The sequence below is a fragment of the Anomaloglossus baeobatrachus genome, chromosome 7 (genome assembly GCF_048569485.1).
Source record: "Anomaloglossus baeobatrachus isolate aAnoBae1 chromosome 7, aAnoBae1.hap1, whole genome shotgun sequence".
Taxonomy (NCBI): domain Eukaryota; kingdom Metazoa; phylum Chordata; class Amphibia; order Anura; family Aromobatidae; genus Anomaloglossus; species Anomaloglossus baeobatrachus.
The window spans coordinates 307,006,286-307,032,407 of record NC_134359.1 but is presented as its reverse complement, the minus strand read 5'-3'; the positions used below and the strand labels follow the sequence as shown (position 1 = coordinate 307,032,407).

General features: G+C 53.6%; 1 protein-coding gene across 1 annotated transcript in view; it reads left to right on the top strand.

Annotated features, from left to right (window-relative positions):
* LOC142246590 (uncharacterized) overlaps positions 1–17,954 on the top strand; it is a 140,805-nt gene extending 122,851 nt beyond the window's left edge. The window contains exons 6-11 of the mRNA XM_075319658.1: positions 10,746–10,784; positions 13,193–13,212; positions 14,422–14,472; positions 14,638–14,703; positions 16,126–16,152; positions 17,400–17,954. Coding sequence (XP_075175773.1) covers positions 10,746–10,784; positions 13,193–13,212; positions 14,422–14,472; positions 14,638–14,703; positions 16,126–16,152; positions 17,400–17,474 — 278 coding nt within the window. The 3' untranslated portion in view covers positions 17,475–17,954. The remainder of the gene's footprint in view (positions 1–10,745; positions 10,785–13,192; positions 13,213–14,421; positions 14,473–14,637; positions 14,704–16,125; positions 16,153–17,399) is intronic.
* Positions 17,955–26,122: the final 8,168 nt, after the last annotated feature.

Sequence of the window (26,122 nt, the reverse complement as noted above, 5' to 3'; positions counted from 1 at the left end):
GATCACTCCAGCTGCTTGCCTCCTGTGAACTATGGGCCCTAACTGTGGCTACGTGGCTGCGGCTTTTGTGGTGTTGTGGCGTGGGCTTTAAGGGCCCCACACCGGCAGGTTTAGCAAGGAAAGGTGGATCTATCCCCGCACCGGGATCTGCCGCCCGTTTGGGCCTTGTACTCCCTGACAGTCTCCTTACTTTCCACTACACTGCTCTCTCTCCAGCTGTGTGTGGTGTTCGGGCAGCACTACCAGGTGACCGTTCTCCCCCGTCGGTAGTCACTGCGCGGACGCTGTTAGACTGCAACAGCTCCAGGGTCTGCTTCTGCTCTTCCTGAGCTGCACACTAAACTGGCTCACTCGTGGGACCTGCACTGCTGCTCCTGTCTGAGCTCCACTTCCATGCTCCTCACTCCTCCACACTCTGCTTCAGACTCTTTACTCCTCCTTCTCTTTTCCCCTTGTGCCTGCCTACGCCACCTAGCAACCAGGCTCTCTACCACACCCCTTGAGTGGAGATGGAGGCTTCGCCCCCTCCACTCCTCAAGTGGAGGTGAAGGCTTTGCCCCCTCCTGGGATCCCCAGGGGTCCTCTCAAAGGTACATGTGTGAGACCTGATCACTATGCGCCTGTGTAGTCACACCTCGGTCAGCCTTCTGGATTACCTGTTTGTACTGTCCCCAGCATGGGTGCAGTACTCAGTGGTGCCTGACCAGGTCAGGGGCGCCACATTCCCCCTTAGTTATCACCAGCACGTCCTCGGGCTGCAAGACAACATTTTAAAATGCGTAAAACATTAAAACATGGTAAAACGTTTTAAAACCACCAGGTACCATACATCACCACCCTCCACCCACAAGTCCGTCAACCCACCCTAAACCCTCTCTCGTTGGCCGCGCCTTCAGCCACTTCTGGCAGGATGTAGAGGCGGCTTTCATGGGCTGGTGGTCTTCAGGGTATACCTGGCCTGGTGGAGCCGCGCCTTCAGCCTCTTCTGGCAGGATGTAGAGGCGGCCTCCACAGTTGGTGCTGACCAGGTACCCTCTTTGTGGTGGAGAGCCAGGCCCCATAAACAGGCATGCTCCCTGGTTGCAGGCGAGCCAAGGCCCCATAAACGGACGTGCTCCCTGGTTGCAGGTGAGCCAAGCCCCTAAAGAGGCTGGCTCTGGTGGTGGTACCTCTGGGGTAACTATGTACACTGCGAGAGTTTGTGGCTATAGCCAGTTCATAGCCTTAAGGTTCATGGGTTTCTCACATTAGTTCATGTGGGCGCATGCTTAAACATCAACGTTGCAAAACTTTTCAAAACTTGTCAAACTGGTAACTTCTGTACTTCTTTCTTTACTTTACGCAGATTCCTCCTCACCAGGGCTTGGGCCTGTAGGGCTGCGGCACCTGTTGTTTTCTCCATCCTTGTCTTTTCCTTCTTCTTCTGTATCTGTTTCTTTTTCTGTTGAGACAGCAGGTTCACTGTAGGGATTTCTGGAACATGGTGTAACATCCAATGCATACCATCCTCTTTCTCCTTGGTGCATGGTGAATTCCACTGAATCTCCTGTCCGTAGATTCCTTCCTGGATGTCCTCTGGGCAAATGGGCTCTAACGTCTCTTCTATTAACAAAGATGCCTTCCTTCATACCAGGAGCTACTATGAAGCCATATCCTGATTTCAAGCTGAAGTCTTCTACTACACCACGACAAAGTGGACCTCTAACCTGGGATTTGGCCCTTCTCAGGAACCGTTTCTCTTCCAAGTCTCTGGCCATGACTTCGTCTTTCTGCTCTGGAGACTGCGGTGCAGGGGAAAACCTTGTTCTGCTACGGCGCCGTGTCCTACGGGCTGGGTTCTGCTGGGTTGCGGCTTCACTGTTTGCAGGCTCCCAGGTGAGGTACCTGGACAGATCTTCTTCAGCAGAGGGTGTCGGGCTCTCTTCATCCCAGCGGGAATACGGCAGCATCTCTGGCGCGGGGCATGGATCCCCTGCTGATGGCTCCGGGGTCAGCTCCTCAGCTTCCTGGCCTCCTCTCCCCCTTAGGTCTTCTGAGCACTCCTGTTGTGGCAGCGCTGGGGATGGGTGTTCATCAGCAGGCCCGGGCGGGGGACTCTTTAGCGTGGTTGCTGCAGGAGTCGCCTTAGGGGTGTGCGGAGGGAGCAGATACCGATCCACCATCTCCTGTGGGAACTGGGCCTCTAGGTCAGCCTTCAGCTTCCAGTATTCGGGGTCCTCTCCTATCAGGGACTTCCTAGCAGGGACTTCCTTAGACTGGGGAGCGGTGTCTGCTCTGGCCTTGCAGGCCGGGGTAAACAGAGGTACATTCTTGTCTTGGCGGGCCGCGCCTGACATGGCGGCGGCCTGGTCTTGGCGGGCCGCGCCCTGCATGGCGGCGGCCTGGTCTTGGCGGGCCGCGCCTGACATGGTGGCGGCCTGGTCTTGGCGGGCCGCGCCTGACATGGCGGCGGCCTGGATCAGCGTTGCTGTTGCAGTCTTAGCGGGCATCGCTACTGTGGCCGGTTCTTGGCGGGCCGGGCAGGGCATCGCTACGGCGGCCTGGATTGGCGTCGCAGCTGCGATGGGATCTATGCAGGCTGGGCTGGGCATCGCTGCAGCGATCGGAGCTTGGCGGGCCGCACCTGGCGTGGCTGCGGCCTGGTTCAGCACCTCGCCTGCGGCGTGGATGAGCGTCGCTGCTGCGGTGGGGTCTTGGCGGGCCGGGCCTAGCAAGGCGGCGGCCTGGGTCAGCGTCACACCCGCGGCATGGATGAGGGTCGCGGTGGCAGCCGGATCTTTGCGGGCCGGGCAAGGCATCGCTGCGGCGGCCTGGGCTTGGCGGGCAGGGCATCGCTGCTGCGGCCTGGTCCAGCGTCGCCGCGCCGGGCGCCTCTTCAGGGACCGCGGGCGTGGCAGCAGGGGTCGGGGCACTCGCGCTGGCAGGGGCAACACTGGACTCACCCATCGGTGGCACCATCGGGGTCTGAGTCGTCGCCGTCCGGTCTGGCACTCGTCGTGCGGTTCCCCTCTCATAGGCCTGAACCGCTGCAGCCATCTCCAGAAGCGCCGTGCGTTCCTCGCTGATCTGTCGTATGACCCTGGCCTCCAGTTGGTCGCAGAACTGGGCAAGTTCCTGATACCACCAGGCAGCGGAGCCTGGCTCTGGGTCTCTGCGTTCAGACGCCATTTCCTCTGCGCCTTCTTCTGCACGATTTCCCAGCAGCGGACTCGTCGCTGCCTCCAGTAGCAGGCTCTTCAGTTTCTGCTCTGCCTCTTCCAGCAGCAGGCTTCTGGCTCCCTTTCTGTCCCGACGTCTCTGAACGCCTCCGCTCTCTTCACTTGCGAGGTCAGGACCCTGCAGGGGATCTCTGGGTAGCCACACCTCTTCGTGGGCGGTAACTTCTCCCAGCGCGGGCTGCTGTTGTTTTTCAGCGCGCTTTTCATGGTGGCAATATGGCGGCGCTTCCAATTTTCCAAGCGGACCGCCCAGGCACATGGTCACCTGTCTGAACAGGTCTAGTCCTTATCCTGTTCGTGACGCCAGATGTGAAGCCCCACAAGTGCAGTGTCGGTGCATTACCTTCAGGGACTCCACGTAGCTGGATCTTGTCACAGGTAGGAGATCTTCTTTTAGGATTGTCGTGACGCCACTCTCAGAATTGCGGTCAGTGGGGACCGCCACTGCAGGTTAAGGGATGCCTGGGGCTGATGGTGGGTGCAGCCAGTTGTAATAGCCTCCTGAGAGTGAGGCAAGCCCCAGGGCCCTGTGTAGGTGTGTAGAACCACAAGGCGCAGAATAACTCCACACAAGCAGAATGTCTTTCAGGGGTTTTACTCACAGAAGGTGGCAGAGTGAGTAACCCGGGCGTAGCTGGGATGAACCAGGCTGGAACCAGGTGTCCTTCAGGCTGACTGATGAGGGTGGCTACCGACTCGCCTTCCTTAGCCCTTCTGTGGTTTGTGGTAACCCCGACTTTTAGTCCCTATGGGGGTCACCCAGGGAAGTAGCTGCTCCCCTCGTTTGTTTGCCGTTTGCTTGTCGCCTGGACCAGATCACTCCAGCTGCTTGCCTCCTGTGAACTATGGGCCCTAACTGTGGCTACGTGGCTGCGGCTTTTGTGGTGTTGTGGCGTGGGCTTTAAGGGCCCCACACCGGCAGGTTTAGCAAGGAAAGGTGGATCTATCCCCGCACCGGGATCTGCCGCCCGTTTGGGCCTTGTACTCCCTGACAGTCTCCTTACTTTCCACTACACTGCTCTCTCTCCAGCTGTGTGTGGTGTTCGGGCAGCACTACCAGGTGAACGTTCTCCCCCGTCGGTAGTCACTGCGCGGACGCTGTTAGACTGCAACAGCTCCAGGGTCTGCTTCTGCTCTTCCTGAGCTGCACACTAAACTGGCTCACTCGTGGGACCTGCACTGCTGCTCCTGTCTGAGCTCCACTTCCATGCTCCTCACTCCTCCACACTCTGCTTCAGACTCTTTACTCCTCCTTCTCTTTTCCCCTTGTGCCTGCCTACGCCACCTAGCAACCAGGCTCTCTACCACACCCCTTGAGTGGAGATGGAGGCTTCGCCCCCTCCACTCCTCAAGTGGAGGTGAAGGCTTTGCCCCCTCCTGGGATCCCCAGGGGTCCTCTCAAAGGTACATGTGTGAGACCTGATCACTATGCGCCTGTGTAGTCACACCTCGGTCAGCCTTCTGGATTACCTGTTTGTACTGTCCCCAGCATGGGTGCAGTACTCAGTGGTGCCTGACCAGGTCAGGGGCGCCACAATGGTAAGAAGTGGGTCACCAGCGTATACAGCCTCTGTGGTCAGGCCGACAGCACTTCGCCCCCAGGATCCGAGCGTCTCCTCTGAGGTTCTGGAGCAGTGTTGTCTGAGGGTTTATGACCCATCGTAATATGCCTGAGATAATTGTTGGGGAGAGGAAATGTTTCCTGTATGGATCCACCCCATCCAGTGCGTCTCCTGCCTCCGTGCCCCGGAGTAATGGGGGGTTACACTTCTGGGCATGAAGGATCAGACGTATGGTGCTACATGCAGTGTCTTTACCTTATTTGCTTGGAGCAAAACCAAACTGATGGGGGCTGATCACCACGCGGCGGGAAGTCCTAGGCCCAATATCTTAGCGGAAACTTTCCAGTCCACATTCGGGATGAGGTGGGAACATCGTCACTGCACAATGAAGGATCTTTCTCTTCTTCGGGAATAATGGACATTTCTGCAACCATGAAAGGTGGAGCTGACAAGGCATCATTGTGTAATGTATCAAATATGGTGGAAGCAACCGGGAATAACAGCGGGAGGTGAGGCCGTCTGGGCCGGGACTATTAATGTGAGGGAGGGTTTCATCATCTGAGACAACTTTACATAGAGGAAGGGCACCGCCCCGGAGGGCTCTGATGTCATAACGGTGGCTCCGAGCGGTGATGAGGCCGTACCGGATTTTGTAATGGGGAGTAAAAATAGTATTTGAAAAGTGGAAAAAGAAATATAAGATAAAGAGTTTGTGCCGCCAGTTGGGATGTTTGGCTGTGGTATGGCCGGCACTGCTGGTGGGCCCCAGGAGTTAGGTGCTGATGCGCAGTGCCAAAAGGTTGTCCCCTCCCCCCACTAGGGCTGGTTCCTGGGGATGCTGAGGTAGGGATGGCCGGCACTGCTGGTGGGCCCCAGGAGTTAGGTGGTGATGCGCAGTGCCAAAAGGTTGTCCCCTCCCCCCACTAGGGTTGGTTCCTGGGGATGCTGAGGTAGGGATGGCCGGCACTGCTGGTGGGCCCCAGGAGTTAGGTGGTGATGCGCAGTGCTAAAAGGTTGTCCCCTCCCCCCACTAGGGCTGGTTCCTGGGGATGCTGAGGTAGGGATGGCCGGCACTGCTGGTGAACCCCAGGAGTTAGGTGGTGATGCGCAGTGCCAAAAGGTTGTCCCCTCCCCCCACTAGGGCTGGTTCCTGGGGATGCTGAAGTAGGGATGGCCAGCACTGCTGGTGGGCCCCAAGAGTTAGGTGGTGATGCGCAGTGCCAGAAGGTTGTCCCCTCCCCCCACTAGGGCTGGTTCCTGGGGATGCTGAAGTAGGGATGGCCAGCACTGCTGGTGGGCCCCAAGAGTTAGGTGGTGATGCGCAGTGCCAGAAGGTTGTCCCCTCCCCCCACTAGGGCTGGTTCCTGGGGATGCTGAAGTAGGGATGGCCGGCACTGCTGGTGGGCCCCAAGAGTTAGGTGGTGATGCGCAGTGCCAGAAGGTTGTCCCCTCCCCCCACTAGGGCTGGTTCCTGGAAATGCTGAAGTAGGGATGGCCAGCACTGCTGGTGGGCCCCAAGAGTTAGGTGGTGATGCGCAGTGCCAGAAGGTTGTCCCCTCCCCCCACTAGGGCTGGATCCTGGAAATGCTGAAGTAGGGATGGCCGGCACTGCTGGTGGGCCCCAAGAGTTAGGTGGTGATGCGCAGTGCCAGAAGGTTGTCCCCTCCCCCCACTAGGGCTGGTTCCTGGGGATGCTGAGGTAGGGATGGCCGGCACTGCTGGTGGGCCCCAGGAGTTAGGTGGTGATGCGCAGTGCCAAAAGGTTGTCCCCTCCCCCCACTAGGGCTGGTTCCTGGGGATGCTGAGGTAGGGATGGCCGGCACTGCTGGTGGGCCCCAGGAGTTAGGTGGTGATGCGCAGTGCCAAAAGGTTGTCCCCTCCCCCCACTAGGGCTGGATCCTGGAAATGCTGAAGTAGGGATGGCCGGCACTGCTGGTGGGCCCCAAGAGTTAGGTGGTGATGCGCAGTGCCAGAAGGTTGTCCCCTCCCCCCACTAGGGCTGGTTCCTGGGGATGCTGAGGTAGGGATGGCCGGCACTGCTGGTGGGCCCCAGGAGTTAGGTGGTGATGCGCAGTGCCAAAAGGTTGTCCCCTCCCCCCACTAGGGCTGGTTCCTGGGGATGCTGAGGTAGGGATGGCCGGCACTGCTGGTGGGCCCCAGGAGTTAGGTGGTGATGCGCAGTGCCAAAAGGTTGTCCCCTCCCCCCACTAGGGCTGGTTCCTGGGGATGCTGAGGTAGGGATGGCCGGCACTGCTGGTGGGCCCCAGGAGTTAGGTGGTGATGCGCAGTGCCAAAAGGTTGTCCCCTCCCCCCACTAGGGCTGGTTCCTGGGGATGCTGAAGTAGGGATGGCCAGCACTGCTGGTGGGCCCCAAGAGTTAGGTGGTGATGCGCAGTGCCAGAAGGTTGTCCCCTCCCCCCACTAGGGCTGGTTCCTGGGGATGCTGAAGTAGGGATGGCCAGCACTGCTGGTGGGCCCCAAGAGTTAGGTGGTGATGCGCAGTGCCAGAAGGTTGTCCCCTCCCCCCACTAGGGCTGGTTCCTGGGGATGCTGAAGTAGGGATGGCCGGCACTGCTGGTGAGCCCCAAGAGTTAGGTGGTGATGCGCAGTGCCAGAAGGTTGTCCCCTCCCCCCACTAGGGCTGGTTCCTGGAAATGCTGAAGTAGGGATGGCCAGCACTGCTGGTGGGCCCCAAGAGTTAGGTGGTGATGCGCAGTGCCAGAAGGTTGTCCCCTCCCCCCATTAGGGCTGGTTCCTGGAAATGCTGAAGTAGGGATGGCCGGCACTGCTGGTGGGCCCCAAGAGTTAGGTGGTGATGAGCAGTGCCAGAAGGTTGTCCCCTCCCCCCACTAGGGCTGGTTCCTGGTGAGGTAGGGATGGCCAGCACTGCTGGTGGGCCCCAAGAGTTAGGTGGTGATGTGCAGTGCCAGAAGGTTGTCCCCTCCCCCCACTAGGGCTGGTTCCTGGTGAGGTAGGGATGGCGCAGGAGAGAATAAATCAGCCAGAGATAGGACTGGAGCTGTTACCTGTTACTGAAGCTCTGCAGAACAGTCCGGAACATTCCTCACAGGCTTCGCCATAATGGGGGGTTTCCCTGCCCCAGTAGGAGTTTGGCTTCTCTGCTGTATTGTTGTAGTGTACTCATCCTCTGCCACTATTTCCCTACCTGGGAATAGGTGAATAGGTATCTTGATATCCTGGGATTCCCAAGACAAGAAGCATCCGGATTTGTGATGCCTTCTGGCGAGCAGGTGACTGGACTCCTGAAGGAAGACTCTATTATTTCTAGAAGTTTCCAGACTTACACGTGCCACTGAGCTCCCAGGCAAATGTCACTGTCCCTTGTAAAAAGTCTGCAGTCTCTCAGTTTTGTCACCGATGACCTAGGGACTGATACCCTGACAGGTGTAGCTGCCCCTCCAGAGGTTTCTAGAAATCACCTCAGGCCAGGACCTCTCCTCAGTGCACTCCTCACTTCACCTCACATGTCAGACTCAAAATTACCTCACAACTCAGCTCCTCCTGACCTTTTTCCTTTTAGGGCTCAATACTCAACAGTTGGTTTTCTCTCCAGGGAATAACCCCAGTATGGCCCGTTTCACACGTCAGTGAAAAACACTGACGTTCTTCACTGGCGTGTAAAACACGCACATGTCCCTCCGTGTGCCGTGAATCTCGGCACACGTGGGTTGTCTAAGTGCAATCCGGGCTCCGTTCTCCGTGGCCCGTGATTGCACTTAGTAATCAACTCACCTGCGCCCGCTCCCGCTGTCCATGGTGCTGATCGCTCCCGCGACGCAGCATCCGGCCGGCGGTGACCCCTGCAGGAGCTGCTTCTGGGTCGGCTGTGTCGCGCATAATGAATATGCGCGACAGTAATCAGCCGGCTTAGAAGCAGCAGGGAGAACGGGCTGCAGAGGACATCGCTGGACGCCGGGTGAGTTAAAATGTTTATTATTTTAAATGCACGTTTTTTTCTGGCACGTGTTTCACGGACCACACCACTGCATGGTCCGTGGAACATCAGTGATGCCAGAAAAAATGGACATGTCTCCGTGCAGCAATCACGCACACGCGGGTACGCCGCATGGAGACACGTGCAGTGACAAATCACTGATGTGTGAGCAGACCCATTCAGTATAATGCGTCTGCGTATTTCAGTGATTCTGGTACGTTTAAAAAAAAGCACAAACAGAATCACTGACGTGTGAAAGGGGCCTAAGGGAGTGTATGTAAATATCTGTTTTGTTGTGAGCAGCAGAGAAAAACACTCCCATTAAGGCTTACAATACATGTCATACAGATGGAAATATGCATGTAGTTGTATGATATTATTTGTGGCGACTAGGCACAGGGCGCCACAGAAGCTCGGCGGAGGAAGGAAAAAACTGGAAGGAAATATTCAATCACTTCTCTATTGCGCGGTGGGGAGCATGATGAGGGAGGATGGTGGGTGGAGCATGATAGGGGAGCACGTGGTAGAGCACAATGGGGGAGCGAATGGGGGAGTACGATGGGAAAGTGTGGTAGGGGAGCGTAATGGGGGAGCACGGTGGGTGGAGTGCGGTAAGTGGAGCGTGGTGAGTGGAGCGTGGTAAGTGGAGCACGGTGGATGGAGCACAGTGGAGGAATGCAGTGGGGGAAATGCAGTGGGGGAGCATGGTGGGTGGAGCACAGTGGATGGAGCACAGTGGGGGAGCACAGTGGGTGGAGCACGGTGGGTGAGCATGGTGGATGGAGCACAGTGGGGGGAGCACAGTGGGTGGAGCACGGTGGGTGAGCATGGTGGATGGAGCACAATGAGGGAGCACAGTGGGTGGAGCACGGTGGGTGAGCATGGTGGATGGAGCGCAGTGGGGGAGTGCTGTAGGGGAGCGTGATGGGGAAGTGCAGTGGGTGGAGCATGGTGGGTGGAGCATGGTGAGTTGAGTGCAGTGGGTGGAGCGTGGTGGGGGAGGATGGTGGGTGTAGTGCAGTGGGTGCAGCATAGTGGGGGAGCATGGTGAAGGGAGCTTGATGGGAGGAATGCATGGGTGGATCTGAGCTGTAGATGTCACGACTGTCTCTTCTTATTTTGGGACCTGTGACATTCTCTGGTCTTCTTTCCTTGTTGCTATGAGAGACTCTCTACATTAAATCTTGTATCCTTTGTGTTTGGTTCTGTGTTGGTTAATGTCAGTTTCTGATGACCAGCAGCCTCCTCGTTATTCCTCCTCAGGTGTTTCCGGGGGGAACTACTGCCAACTCCCATATATACCTGCTGCTCCGCTGGTTAAGTGCTGGTTATTTTCTGATGCCAGTGGAAGCCAGGCGAGGAGGTGAAAGGAGCTGTTGCCCTAGTTGCAGAATTCAGCTGTGGTCTGCAGACCTGGAGTTGGAGTTCTCCTTTGTTGTTTTTCCCCCGTTTCTCTTTTCCCTTGGTATATTATTAATGCAGTGGTGGGTCTAGCGCACGCCACCGGCCAGTTCCCCATACAGTAGGGTGGTCGCAGGGTGTTTAGGTATTCCTGCTCTGCGACAGGTTGAGAGACCCTGTATAGGGACTGGTTAGGAGTGCAGGTGACAGTGGCAGGCGAGTGCAGGAGGTGACCATCTACCCTCTCACTAGCGTTAGGGCCCACCATTGTTATTGTGCCCCCGATGTTCCTCCCTTGTCTTGTTTAGGTGTTTTTTGTTGCCCGTCAGTCCTTGGTTGATCTGAATGCGCTCGTAGCGTGACAGTAGAATTGTGGGGGAAGGGTTTTACATTTATCTGAGATTTTCTCACTTCTCTAAATTATTGCTCCACATTTATCTTTGTATTTAGAGAATATATAGAGGATGGAGAAGACAAAAGACTAAAAAATGGTTAAAAAAACACAATACACTAAATGTTTTACAGATAAAAACACCAAAATTTAGATGCAAAATTTCCCCCAAATTGTCCATGATTATTGTATCTTATTTTCTCTCTTATCTCCATCAGATGACAGCAGCGTCCGATCGTCCCAGCGAGCCGGCTCAGGTGAGGAGACCCCCAGGTCCTATATCATTATGTGCCCCCAGGGCCAAGAGCAAAGTCAGATTACAGGGAAAAATGGGGTAATTATGAAGTAAATAAAGTGTGAAGTCCACACCGCAGTGTCCTCCTTACAATGTCACTTCAGTACATTATACATGTCCTCCCTACAATGTCACCTCTCTCCACTCTACATGCTGTCCCCGGGGCGGCATCCTCCCTACAATGTCACCTCTGTACACTATACGTGGTGTCCCCGGGGCGATGTCCTCCCTACAATGTCACCTCTGTACAATATACGTGGTGTCCCCAGGGCAGTGTCCTCCCTACAATGTCACCTCTGTACACTATACGTGGTGTCCCCGGTGCAGTGTCCTCCCTACAATGTCACCTCTGTACACTATACGTGGTGTCCCCGGGGCAGTGTCCTCCCTACAATGTCCCCTCTGTACAATATACGTGGTGTCCCCGGGGCAGTGTCCTCCCTACAATGTCCCCTCTGTACAATATACGTGGTGTCCCCAGTGCGGTGTCCTCCTTACAATGTCACTTCTGTACAATATACGTGGTGTTCCCGGTGCAGTGTCCTCCCTACAATGTCACCTCTGTACACTATACGTGGTGTCCCCAGTGCGGTGTCCTCCCTACAATGTCACCTCTGTACACTATACGTGGTGTCCCCGGGGCGGTGTCCTCCCTACAATGTCACCTCTGTACACTATACGTGGTGTCCCCGGGGCGGTGTCCTCCCTACAATGTCACCTCTGTACACTATATGTGGTGTCCCCGGGGCGGTGTCCTCTCTACAATGTCACCTCTGTACACTATACGTGGTGTCCCCGGGGCGGTGTCCTCTCTACAATGTCACCTCTGTACAATATATGTGGTGTCCCCAGGACGGTGTCCTCCCTACAATGTCATCTGTGTGCACTATACGTGGTGTCCCCAGTGCGGTGTTCTCCCTACAATGTCACCTCTGTACATTATACGTGGTGTGCCCGGGGCGGCGTCCTCCCATCACCCACCTATAGGACATAACTCCTGAGCTTACCGGTCAGTGCTGACAGATGGATGTCACTCACCCGATGTGTCCTCGTGGGAGTGACCAGGGATCCCCACTAATCAGATGACCTGTGAGTGGTGGAGGATGACATTGTGTTCCTCTCCTATTCTTTCTCTTCTTCTGCAGTACTTTTCTCTACTCTTATTCCTTTGTTCTTTTTACCTATCCTCTCATGTTTTCTCTTTCTTCTCCATCCTTCTCTTTTCTGCTGTCTCTTCTCTTTTTCTTTACTTTCATCTATTTGCATCTCCTCTTCTCTCTTTTCTTTTACTTCTTTCCGCTCCTTATCTCTTTTCTCCTCATCTCTCTTCTTGCCTCTTCTCTCCTCTTCTCCTCTCCTTTCTTCCTGTTCTCCTCTTCTTCCTTTTACTCTTCTCTCCTTTTACTCTTTTCTCCTCTTCTCCACTCCTTTTTTCCTGTTTCCCTCTCCTTATCTCTCTTTGCCTCTTCTCTTTGTCTCTCCCCTTCTTCTCCTCTTTGCCTCTCCTCTTCTTCTCCTCTTTGCCTCTCCTCTTCTTCTCCTCTTTGCCTCTCCCCTTCTTCTCCTCTTTGCCTCTCTTCTTCGCCTCTTTGCCTCTCCTCTTCTTCGCCTCTTTGCCTCTCCCCTTCTTCTCCTCTTTGCCTCTCCCCTTCTTCTCCTCTTTGCCTCTCCTCTTCTTCTCCTCTTTGCCTCTCCTCTTCTTCGCCTCTTTGCCTCTCCTCTTCTTCTCCTCTTTGCCTCTCCTCTTCTTCTCCTCTTTGCCTCTCCTCTTCTTCTCCTCTTTGCCTCTCCTCTTCTTCTCCTCTTTGCCTCTCCCCTTCTTCTCCTCTTTGCCTCTCTTCTTCGCCTCTTTGCCTCTCCTCTTCTTCGCCTCTTTGCCTCTCCCCTTCTTCTCCTCTTTGCCTCTCCCCTTCTTCTCCTCTTTGCCTCTCCTCTTCTTCTCCTCTTTGCCTCTCCTCTTCTTCTCCTCTTTGCCTCTCCTCTTCTTCTTCGCCTCTTTGCCTCTCCTCTTCTTCTCCTCTTTGCCTCTCCTCTTCTTCTCCTCTTTGCCTCTCCTCTTCTTCTTCGCCTCTTTGCCTCTCCTCTTATTTCCCTCTTTGCCTCTCCTTTTCTTCTCCTCTTCTTGTCCTCTTCTTGTCCTCTTCTTCTCCTCTTCTTCTCCTCTTCTTGTCTTCTTCTTTTCCTCTTCGCCTTTCACATCACTCCAGGTTGATTGCCCCATGCAGCCTCAGTCCCTATCAGTCACCACCGGACCTGCTTCATCTTCTGTCCTCGGGTTTTATCGTAGTGTGACCGGAGGAAATAATAATGGATGATAATTAGAGTAATATTAGTGACATGAAGATCTGACGACTTTCTCTTTCCTTTCAGATTTGAGGAACGATGAAGAGGTGCGTCTCTCCGGCTCTCTACTATGTCTGATTATAATGCCGCCATACTGTACCCCAGAATTGTTTGTGCCTTCCCTTTGAAGGAAGATGCCCCACATTTTCCCATCTCTTGGTGCATCTGATGCCTCTAATTATAAGACTATTTATTGTTTTAAAATACAGTTTAGCTCATTTGGAAAGTGGGTGTGGCTTTGTTGAAGTGGGTGTGGCATTAAGGGAAGGGTGTGGCTTTTATGAGAAGGGTGTGGTTTGGTGAGGATGAGGGTGTGGCTTTGTGTAAATGGGTGCAACACTTTGTGGAAGTGGGCATTACTTTGTGAATGGGAGTGTGGCTTCTTGAGTGAGGGCGTGGTTTTGTGGATAGGGTGTAGCTTGATGAGAGAGGGCTGGGCCTAAAAATACAAGAACATTCTCGAAATTGCGCCACCCTGTCTATTGCAGAGGATCAGTATTATCCACCCCTGTATGTTTCTGCTGCCCTGGACTCAAGAGCGTTACTATAACGGGTGCAGGGGACACAGTCGACCCCTGACCAGAGGTTACTTGTCCCATATGACCAGACCCGGGATAATCAGTGCCCTAGCTGAGATTCACATTGGGGCCTACGAGCGTCATGTTACACCTCTGCCCAGACTCTGATTTGTGATGGGTGACATTCGCAGTGAGGTTCCCCCACAGATCCCCCACAGGTCCCCCAAACATCCCCCACACATCCCCCACACAGGTCCCACACACATCCCACAGGTCCCCCACACATCCCCCACACAGGTCCCACACAACTCCCACAGATCCCCCAAACAGCCCCCACACAGGTCCCACACATATCCCACACGTCCCACACATATCCTACAGGTCCCACACACATCCTACAGGTCCCACACACATCCCACAGGTCCCACACACATCCCTCACACAGGTCCCACACACATCCCTCACACAGGTCCCACACACATCCCCCACACAGGTCCCACACACATCCCTCACACAGATCCCCCACACATCCCACAGGTCCCACACACATCCCTCACACAGGTCCCACACACATCTGCACATTGTACAAGTCCCGAGGGTCATGAGCAGGGAGCGTGTGGTGGACACGTCACCGGCCATCCAGCATTATGAGGGTCTCCATCAGATCTTTACTTTTCGCCCCTTGTTCTTCTTGTGTTGGATGATGAATAATAATGAATTGCTTCCTATTTCTTACAGAGAAACCTCCTGAATGACAACGACTACAGAGACCCGATCGGCGGCTTCTCGGTGAGTAAGGCCTGATGGGCGATGGGGCGTCTGCACAGGACATACCCCAAATAGAATCCGGGAATGGACTGGATAATGGAAGGATCAGCATGATCATGAAAAGTCCAGATTTCCTCTCAATCATGAACATTGTCCATGTCATAATTTCTCTTTTTTCCACCACAGAGACCACAAACCTACCCCACACCACCACCCCCACAAATCCCCGGGAAGAACAACATCAACCAGCAGGTAAAGTCCACATCTGACCTCCCCGGGACCAGAAATGTAGTCAGGTCATGTAGAATGTGGATCTGGAGGGGGTCTCATGGCCCTCAGGGCGTTGGGATGGGACCCTTGTACAAATCTGCCAGTCTGGTTTTTGAATTTCCATGATGAAGGAAGACGGGAGCGGATCACCTCCCCCAGACCCATAATGGTTTTTAGGCACAGGAAGGTGATCTTGACATCTGCCCAAATAATGTGCAATACCGGGTTCAGTGGGTGCAGAGTGACAGCTCCGAACATCGGCGAGAGATGCTGCTGCCTTCATCAGGAGTGAATGGAAAGGTCGGAGGGCTCCAATGGGGGCACAATGGTGTCAGCTCCAATGGGGGCACAGTGGGGTCAGCTCCATGGGGCACAGTGGTGTCAGCTCCATCGGAGGGCACAGTGGTGTCAGCTCCATGGGGCACAGTGGAGTCAGCTCCATGGGGCACAGTGGAGTCAGCTCCATCGGGGGCACAGTGGTGTCAGCTCCATCGGAGGGCACAGTGGTGTCAGCTCCATCGGGGGCACAGTGGAGTCAGCTCCATGGGGCACAGTGGAGTCAGCTTCATGGGGCACAGTGGAGTCAGCTCCATCGGGGGCACAGTGGTGTCAGCTCCATCGGAGGGCACAGTGGTGTGAGCTCCATGGGGCACAGTGGAATTAACTCCATTAGGTATAGTGGTATCAGCTCCATGGGGCACAGTGGTGTCAGCTCCATTGGGGGCACAGTGGTATCAGATCCATCGGGGGGCACAGTGGAGTCAGCTCCATTGGGGGCACAGTGGTGTCAGCTCCATTGGGGGCACAGTGGTATCAGATCCATTGGGGGCACGGTGGTGTCAGCTCCATGAGGCACAGTGGTATCAGATCCATTGGGGGCAGAGTGGTATCAGATCCATCGGGGGCACAGTGGTGTCAGCTCCATTGGGGGCACAGTGGTATCATATCCATTGGGGGCACGGTGGTGTCAGCTCCATGAGGCACAGTGGTATCAGATCCATTGGGGGCAGAGTGGTATCAGATCCATCGGGGGCACAGTGGAGTCAGCTCCATGGGGCACAGTGGTGTCAGCTCCATGAGGCACAGTGGTATCAGATCCATTGGGGGCAGAGTGGTGTCAGATCCATTGGGGGAACAGTGGTGTCAGCTCCAATGGGGGAACAGTGGTGTCAGCTCCATGGGGCACAGTGGTATCAGATCCATCGGGGGCACAGTGGAGTCAGCTCCATGAGGCACAGTGGTATCAGTCAGGTGATGGGGAATATTATACACTATACATCTAGATATCACAGAGGACTGGTAGAATACAGTACAGTGAAGGTGCTGCTGGATATGGATCATTAATGATGGAGACGTGGACTCTTCTAGGTCATGGCTGACTTTGCTTCTTTCTTTGTGTTAAAGGTCAACAGAAACTGGAGAAATGACAAGGTAATCGCTGAACATCCGGTGCACAGGCCACACGCTATACTAAGTAGTTAGATAATTCTAGGAGTAGGTTGCCCTCCTTGCTGTGCACTGCAGCTTCTCTTCGTTCATTGTCGGGGCTCGTAGTCCTCTAGTAGCCAGCAGTCATTTCTCTGGGACTCATCACCTGGTATTACACGCAGATAGTAGTTCTTTACTGATCGCCGATCACGATGGGTGTGCAGCAGAATAATCACCCGGTCCTAGGAGAGACCCCATTCTCTAGACTGTGGACATCTCCATAGAGATCTCCTGCCCAAACACTGGGTGCCTCCATAGAGATCTCCTGCCCAAACACTGGGCGCCTCCATAGAGATCTCCTGCCCAAACACTGGGTGCCTCCATAGAGATCTCCTGCCCAAACACTGGGTGCCTCCATAGAGATCTCCTGCCCAAGCACTGGGTGCCTCCATAGAGATCTCCTGCCCAAACACTGGGTGCCTCCATAGAGATCTCCTGCCCAAACACTGGGTGCCTCCATAGAGATCTCCTGCCCAAACACTGGGTGCCTCCATAGAGATCTCCTGCCCAAACACTGGGTGCCTCCATAGAGATCTCCTGCCCAAACACTGGGTGCCTCCATAGAGATCTCCTGCCCAAACACTGGACGTCTCCATAGAGATCTCCTGCCCAAACACTGGGCGCCTCCATAGAGATCTCCTGCCCAAACACCAGGGGCCTCCATAGAGATCTCCTGCCCAAACACTGGACGTCTCCATAGAGATCTCCTGCCCAAACACTGGGCGCCTCCATAGAGATCTCCTGCCCAAACACTGGGCGCCTCCATAGACATTTCTGGCCAACTAATAACATCTGCTGGGCTTTGGATATTTTTGAGTCATAGCCAGAAGGGGATTCAAGGGGAATGGGGGAATATAAAGGTAGAACGGAGGTGTCTGCTCCTGTGGATCCACGTCTGGCTGATCGGCCATTCTTACAATCACACTTGTATGTGGACTGACTCTTGTTACCCACAAGAATGTACGTTTCATAAAGGAGCCTCAGAGAAAGGAAAGTTTCCTCTAGATTCAGTCCCACACGAGTGTTCAAGAGCCATAAAAGACAATAGGAACCGGGAGAAAGTGGAAAATGAGAAAACATTCAGTGTGAATGTAATCTTAGAGAATGACCCGCGATGATCCCAGAGTAAGAACGATGGCGGCTGTAACACGGCCGGTACCATGTGTCACTAATAGTGTGTTTTCTCCTAGGTGCTGTGGATTATCGGGGGTGTCATTGCCTTTTTAGTCATTCTGCTGATTATCGTCCTTTGCGTGACCTTGTGAAGAATCAGATATCAGCAAATCAAGACGTCATCATCACTGAAGAGACATCATCATCATCATCATCATTGAAGAGTCATTATCATCACTACTAGGAGGCCAACACCATTACCAAAGATTCATTGTGAAGACCAGAGAGTCCTCATTTACTCCATGAGTCATCATCAACTTCATTGGGTCATGATCACTGTGAATGGGTCATCGTCATGAGCAGGTGGCCACCACTAAGGCCGGGGTGTCACCATCAGAACCAAAGGTCACCGCACAGTATGGGCCTGTATATATGACATATATGTAAATCCCAGGATGCCGCTCACCTGCTGCTTTATTACTGGATGCAATTTCCCATAAGTTGAAGACATTTCTGAGATTTTTGGGATGTGATTTTGACTTTGTGCCGTTTTGTGCTGTACTTTATGCTGTTGTATCACAGGCGGATGTGCGACGTCTCATCATTGTTCACTTATTGTTTTTGTAAAATAAATGTTCCTTGTGTAATTGTCGTTATTGATTACTGAGCACATGTCATACACTATGGTGAGCGTCGGTGGCAGCAGCGCGGCACAGCCGGCAGGGAACACTTTCCTTTTCTCTATTATATAACGCTGATATGCATCAATAATTTGAAGGACTGCAACACTGTACACACATATATACACACATACAGTATATAGACATGTGACGCCATGGCCTATCAGGTCGTCACAGGGGATTGTGCAATCTGCCCTTCTGCACAGTATCCGCTCCTCCTTGGTTACGGATCCTGCTCCTTGGTGTTGCTAACAGCTTAGCCAATCAAAATCCTAGGAACACTTCCCACTTGAACCTATCAGACACACCATTGGGGGGCCTGAAGGGAATAGGGGGTTGGTGAGGAGAAAGTGAGGACAGTGACAGTTGAGAGTTGAGAATTGAGAGTAGAGAGGAGGGGAAGTGGCTTTCGTGAGGAGAGGCCACAGAGGAGAACTCCTGTATACTAGGTGGCAGACGTTGGTCTGGGCCTGGTAGGAGCTGGAACCCGGTCGCAGGGGACAGTGTCAAGGGGCACGGACTGCCGAGGAGGGCAGCCGGCGGCCTTGAGCTATCACCGGGCAGGGGCCAGGGCACAACGGGGTACGTAGACCCCAGGCCGGAAAGTAGCTTCACGCGTTCCGGTAATTTACCCGACGGGGGTGAAGACTTCAAGTGTCATTTCCAACCCGCTCCAAAATCGGAGTACTAGCGCACCGATGGGATAGGACTTTCCCACTACAGTCCAAAGAAATCCTACTCGTGAACCCTGAGAGCAAGCTCACTATGTTAGCCATACGGGTGAGCGGGACCCGGAGAGTTTCATACCAACGGGTCCAGGGACAGGGCCACAGACCAACAACAACACCAAGGATCCAGGCGTGCTCCCCGCAGACTACGGTGGTGCTCAGAATTCTGGTTTACAAGCTGTCGGTGTGGTTATTCTGGGACTGAGTGAGTACATTGGAAACCCCTGTTCCTATCCCCCAATGGCACCCAAACATCATCCATCATCAACGGGCCCCGGGACACAAACCCCCTACCCACGGAGGGGTTAAACATCAGGCTGCCACACCATCGTCACCGGGCTCCCCAACGGCAGCGGTGGTCCCTCACCATATCACGCACCGTGGGTGGCGTCACGAACTTTACAAAATGCCCCCTGTACATATCTTACCCCCTTCTTTTAATCGAGTGGCCGCGCAACCCACGGGTCCGGAGACCCCTCGAGCCACTGCGGATCCGGATCCGAGCGGCAGCAGCCCGGCTGCTCGCACGGGGGTGGTACAGACATATCCGTGCACAAATACTACACTCACATACAAATACCACTCACATATACACAGACACTAACACCGTACACTAATGAAGGGTGACTCTGCTACAATTAGGATTCACTACTTCACTTGATATAAGTAATACTCTCCCTGGTGCTAACGTTCTCCATGGCCGCAGCCTGATGTGGTCCTCTGCGCAGCTCCTTCTGGGATTTCCTTTCCAGGCACAATTTCCTCTGCCCCTTCTCCTCAGGGTTCCTGGTGCCCAGTATGGCTCTAACGCCACAACCACCGGAGGCACCGACCAGACCCGATGCTGAGATGCTGGAAGCATGGACCCCACATGCAGGTCTCCCATCAACCCAACCACACACAGCAGTAATGTCACCCAGTATCTATGGCGCATGGTGTGATGGCTGCTTTGAGTACGGAGGAGCCTGTAAGTTGCGACATCTCTGTTCATTACATTATGTAGCAGAAGATCTCTATAAATGCTCGAATCATCCCACTGATTGTCAAGGATTTCTGTGTGGAGCTTGTGCAGCTCTTCATGATGCAATTATCTCTGCTCTGATTAAGACCATCCCTACCAAGATCGAGGTCATCTCTGCTCGTATCAAGGCCAAACCTGCCATGATCAAGACAATTTCTGCTTGGGTCAAGGCCATCCCTGCTCTGATCAAGGCTATAACTGCTCTGATCAAGGCCATATCTGCTCTGATCAAGATTGTCTCTGCCATGATCAAGGCCATCATTACTCGGCTCAAGGCCATCGCTACTTGGAATAGTAAGAATTGCTGAGCGCAGATGGAAGAGGTCTCATTCCACTGAGCACTTCATTGCATATAAAGAGTCCCTCACCACCTTCAAGTCCACACTCACTGCTGCAAAACAAACCTACTTCTCATCCCTCTTATCCTCTCTCACAACCCTAAACAGCTATTCAACACTTTCAATTCTCTCCTCCGTCCTCCGGCACCACCTCCCTCTCCTCTCATCTCAGCTGAAGACTTTGCCTCTTTCTTCAAGCGGAAGATTGACAACATCAGAGCAAGCTTTGGCCCACAATCACCACAGCCCCTCATCATAGCTACTCATCCCTCTTCCTCCAAATCCAGCTTCTCCACCATGACAGAAAACAATCTCTCCACTCTACTCTCAAGATCACATCTAACCACCTGTGCACTGGACCTGCTCCCATCGCACCTCATCCCCAACATCACCGCAGTCCTCATCCCAGCCCTAACCCATCTCTTCAACCTATCACTAGCAAGTGGTGTATTCCCTTCATGCTTTAAACATGCCTCTATTACACCCATCCTCAAAAAGCCCTCCCTTGACCCATCCTCTGTGTCAAACTATCGCCCCATATCCCTTCTCCCCTACGCCTCAAAACTACTGGAACAGCATGTCCATCTTGAATTGTCCTCATACCTCTCCTCCTGCTCCCTCTTTGACCGGCTTCAATCTGGCTTCCGACCACATCATTCTACCGAAACTGCCCTAACCAAAGTCACCAATGATCTACTAACCGCCAAAGCCAAGCGACACTACTCTATCCTCCTCCTCCTGGACCTGTCTTCTGCCTTCGACACAGTAGACCATTCCCTCCTACTACAGATTCTCTCATCTCTGGGCATCACAGACTTGGCCCTATCTTGGATCTCCTCATACTTAACCGACCGAACTTTCAGCGTCTCCCATTCTCACACCACTTCCTCATCTCGCCCCCTATATGTCGGTGTCCCTCAAGGCTCAGTTCTTGGACCCCTGCTGTTCTCCATCTACACCTTCGGCTTGGGACAGCTCATAGAGTCCCACGGCTTCCAGTATCATCTCTATGCCGATGACACACAGATCTACCTCTCTGGACCTGACATTACCTCTCTACTAACCAAAATACCACAATGTTTGTCTGCTATTTCATCCTTCTTCTCTGCACGATTCCTAAAACTTAACATGGACAAAACAGAGTTCATTGTCTTTCCTCCTCCTCACTCATCTCCTCCAACAAGCCTTTCCATCAAACTTGATGGTTGCTCACTCACCCCAGTCTCACAAGCTCGTTGCCTTGGAGTGACCCTCGACTCTGCTCTATCCTTCAAGCCACACATCCAAGCCCTCTTCACCTCATGCCGATTACAACTCAAAAATATCTCCCGGATCCGTGCTTTTCTTAACCAAGAATCTGCAAAAACATTAGTGCATGCCCTCATCATCTCCCGCCTCGACTACTGCAACCTCCTGCTCTCTGGCCTCCCTTCCAACACTCTTGCACCCCTCCAATCTATCCTAAACTCTGCAGCCCACTTAATCCACCTCTCCCCTCGCTACTCCCCAGCCTCGCCACTCTGCCAATCCCTTCACTGGCTTCCCATCGCCCAACGACTCCAGTTCAAAACATTAACCATGACATACAAAGCCATGCACAACCTGTCTCCTCCCTACATCTGTGACCTAGTCTCCCAGTACCTACCTGCACGCAACCTTAGATCCTCACAAGATCTCCTTCTCTGCTCCTCTCTTATCTCCTCTTCCCACAATCGTGTACAAGATTTCTCCCGTGCATCCCCCATACTCTGGAACGCTCTACCTCAGCACATCAGACTCTCCCCTACCGTGGAAAGCTTCAAGAAGAACCTCAAGACCCACCTCTTCCAACAAGCCTACAACCTACAATAGCCCTCAGCCCAGTAGACCACTGCGCAACCAGCTCTGTCCTCACCTATTGTACCATCACCCATTCCCTGTAGACTGTGAGCCCTCGCGGGCAGGGTCCTCTCTCCTCCTATACCAGTCTGTCTTGTACTGTTAATGATTGTTGTACGTATACCCTCTTTCACTTGTAAAGCGCCATGGAATAAATGGCGCTATAATAATAAATAATAATAATAATAATAATAAGGCAAACCCTGCCATGATCAAGGCCATCCCTGCCATGATCAAGGCCATCCCTGCTGTGATCAAGGCCGTCCATTCTCTGATCAAGCCCATCTCTACTTGGATCAAGACCGTCCCTGCTTGGATCAAGGCCATTCCTGATCTGATCAAGGCCATCTCTGCTCGGAACAAGGCCATAGCTGCTCTGATCAAGGCCATCCCTGCTTGGATCAAGGCTATCCCTGCTCGGATCAAGGTCATCCCTGCTCAAATCAAGGCCATCCCTGCTTGGATCAAGGCCATCCCTGCTCGAATCAAGGCCATCCCTGCTCGGATCAAGGCCATCCCTGCTCGGATCAAGGCCATCCCTGCTCAAATCAAGGCCATCCCTGCTCGGATCAAGGCCATCTCTGCCACGATCAAGGCCATCTGTGCTCGGATCAAGGCCATCCCTGCCATGATAAAGGCCATCGCTACTCTGATCAAGGCCGTCCTTGCTCTGATTGAGGCCATCTCTGCTCTGATTAAGGCCATCCCTGCTCAGATCAAGGCCGTCCCTGCTCTGATCGAGGCCATCCATGCTCAGATCAAGGCCCCCTTGCCATGAGCAAGGCCATCCCTGCTTGGATCAAGGCCATAGCTGCTCTGATCAAGGCCATCCCTGCCATGGTCAATGCCATCCCTGCTCGGATCAAGGCCATTACACAAGGACAGAGGATACATCCCACAAGCACAGAGTAGGACAGAGTATGACACACAATGCACATAACACACGTGACCTTGAGCCGTGCGGTGCTTTGAGAGCTGAGCGGTGGAATAGTCACAGGTGAGAGCATTGAGGAGCTGCACACTGGCTGCCGCTGCTGTGCAGACTAGTCATACACTGGGGAGGGGTCATTTCAGTGTTTTCCGCTCACGCTATGAGAGTTGTCAACCCAAACACCTGGACTAACACCCCAGGGAGCAGGGGTAGACGGAGGCTGGCTGAGTCTATAGAGTGGGCCCGGGTGGGTTCAGTGTAAATTACAGGGGTCGCTTATGGAGGGCTCTGTGGTACAAAGCTATCCAAGAGGCCTTCCTCCAGATCAGCCATGCTGATCCTTGTGAAGGTTACTGTGGCTCGTGGCCTCTGTGAAGGTAACAATGGTTGGACTGATGGTGAATGGTCAGTGAACATTTGTTGTGTGAAGATCTAGAATGTCCACTTTACATCCCCACCACATTTGACCAAACACCGCCAAGTGTAAGAGTGCCACCTAGAGAGTATCGTAGTCACAACGATTACCGCGCCTTGTTATAGACACCGTAACCGCCAGTCGTATCACAGCTCTAGAACCGCTCCAGTCCGCCATCATTTCTCCATCGTCTCTACTGTCCTGGACACTTCTTCTAGAGGAGATCACCCAGAAGGTCACTTTACATGTACCTTTGTGTGGTCGCCTCATTGAGGTTTCATTCTACATTCTCATGTTTAGTAAATCTAATTAGAAGTCACAGATGGAGAGAACACAAGAGACTGAGTCTAATTATTATCTGGGGAGCACAACGCGGGAGAGGCAGAAGATATAAACCACAGCGTCGCCATATGTATTACCATACCTAATGCAGCACTAAGGAACTTCACGCAGAGTGTCCTCATGTAGAGGTAAGTCAGAGCAGACCATCGCCATATAAAGGGGAGTCAGAGCAGACCATCGTCACATAGAGGGGAGTCAGAGCAGACCATCGCCATATACAGGGGAGTCAGAGCAGACCATCGCCATATAGAGGGGAGTCAGAGCAGACCATCGCCAATAGAGGGGAGTCAGAGCAGACCATCGCCATATACAGGGGAGTCAGAGCAGACCATCGCCATATACAGGGGAGTCAGAGCAGACCATCGCCATATAAAGGGGAGTCAGAGCAGACCATCGTCACATAGAGGGGAGTCAGAGCAGACCATCATCACATAGAGGGGAGTCAGAGCAGACCATCGTCACATAGTGGTGACTCATAGCAGACCATCGCTACATAGAGGGGAGTCAGAGCAAACCATCACCATATAGAGGGGAGTCAGAGCAGACCATCGCCATATAGAGGGGAGTCAGAGCAGACCATCACCATATACAGGGGAGTCAGAGCAGACCATCGCCATATAGAGGGGAGTCAGAGCAGACCATCGCCATGTAGAGGGGAGTCAGAGCAGACCATCATCACATAGAGGGGAGTCAGAGCAGACCATCGCTACATAGAGGGGAGTCAGAGCAGACCATCGCCATATACAGGGGAGTGAGAGCAGACCATCGCCATATAGAGGGGAGTCAGAGCAGACCATCGCCATATACAGGAGAGTGAGAGCAGACCATCGCCATATAGAGGGGAGTCAGAGCAGACCATCGCCATGTAGAGGGGAGTCAGAGCAGACCATCATCACATAGAGGGGAGTCAGAGCAGACCATCGTCACATAGAGGGAAGTCAGAGCAGACCATCGTCACATAGAGGGGACTCATAGCAGACCATCGCTACATAGAGGGGAGTCAGAGCAGACCATCACCATATAGAGGGGAGTCAGAGCAAACCATCGCTACATAGAGGGGAGTCAGAGCAGACCATCGCCATATAGTGGTGACTCAGAGCAGACCATCGCCATATAGAGGGGAGTCAGAGCAGACCATCGTCACATAGAGGGGAGTCAGAGCAGACCATCATCACATAGAGGGGAGTCAGAGCAGACCATCGTCACATAGAGGGGACTCATAGCAGACCATCGCTACATAGAGGGGAGTCAGAGCAGACCATCACCATATAGAGGGGAGTCAGAGCAAACCATCGCTACATAGAGGGGAGTCAGAGCAGACCATCGTCACATAGTGGTGACTCAGAGCAGACCATCACTGCATAGAGGGGAGTCAGAGCAGACCATCACCATATAGAGGGGAGTCAGAGCAGACCATCATCACATAGAGGAGAGTCAGAGCAAACCATCGCTACATAGAGGGGAGTCAGAGCAAACCATCGCCAATAGAGGACAGTCAGAGCAGACCATCACCAGATAGAGGAGAGTTAGAGCAAACCATCACCAGATAGAGGGGAGTCAGAGCAGACGATCACCAGATAGAGGGGAGTCAGAGCAGACGATCACCAGATAGAGGGGAGTCAGAGCAGACCATTGCCAATAGAGGGGAGTCAGAGCAGACCATCACCAGATAGAGGTAAGTCAGAGCAGACCATCACCAGATAGAGGGGAATCAGAGTAGATCATCGTCACATAGAGGGGACTCAGAGCAGACCATCGCTACATAGAGGGGAGTCAGAGCAGACCATCGTCACATAGTGGTGACTCAGAGCAGACCATCGCTGCATAGAGGGGAGTCAGAGCCGACCATTGCCATATAGAGGGGAGTCAGAGCAGACCATTGCCATATAGAGGGGAGTCAGAGCAGACCATCATCACATAGAGGAGAGTCAGAGCAAACCATCGCTACATAGAGGGGAGTCAGAGCAGACCATCACCAGATAGAGGAGAGTCAGAGCAAACCATCACCAGATAGAGGGGAGTCAGAGCAGACGATCACCAGATAGAGGGGAGTCAGAGCAGACCATCGTTACATAGAGGGAAGTCAGAGCAGACCATCGCCAATAGAGGGGAGTCAGAGCAGACCATCCTCACATAGAGGAGAGTCAGGGCAGACCATCGCTACATAGAGGGGAGTCAGAGCAGACCATTGTTACATAGAGGGGAGTCAGAGCAGACCATCACCAGATAGAGGGGAGTCAGAGCAGACCATCACTAGATAGAGGAGAGTCAGAGCAGACCATCCTCACATAGAGGAGAGTCAGGGCAGACCATCGCTACATAGAGGGGAGTCAGAGCACACCATTGTTAAATAGAGGGGAGTCAGAGCAGACCATCACCAGATAGAGGGGAGTCAGAGCAGACCATCACCAGATAGAGGGGAGTCAGAGCAGACCATCCTCACATAGAGGAGAGTCAGAGCAGACCA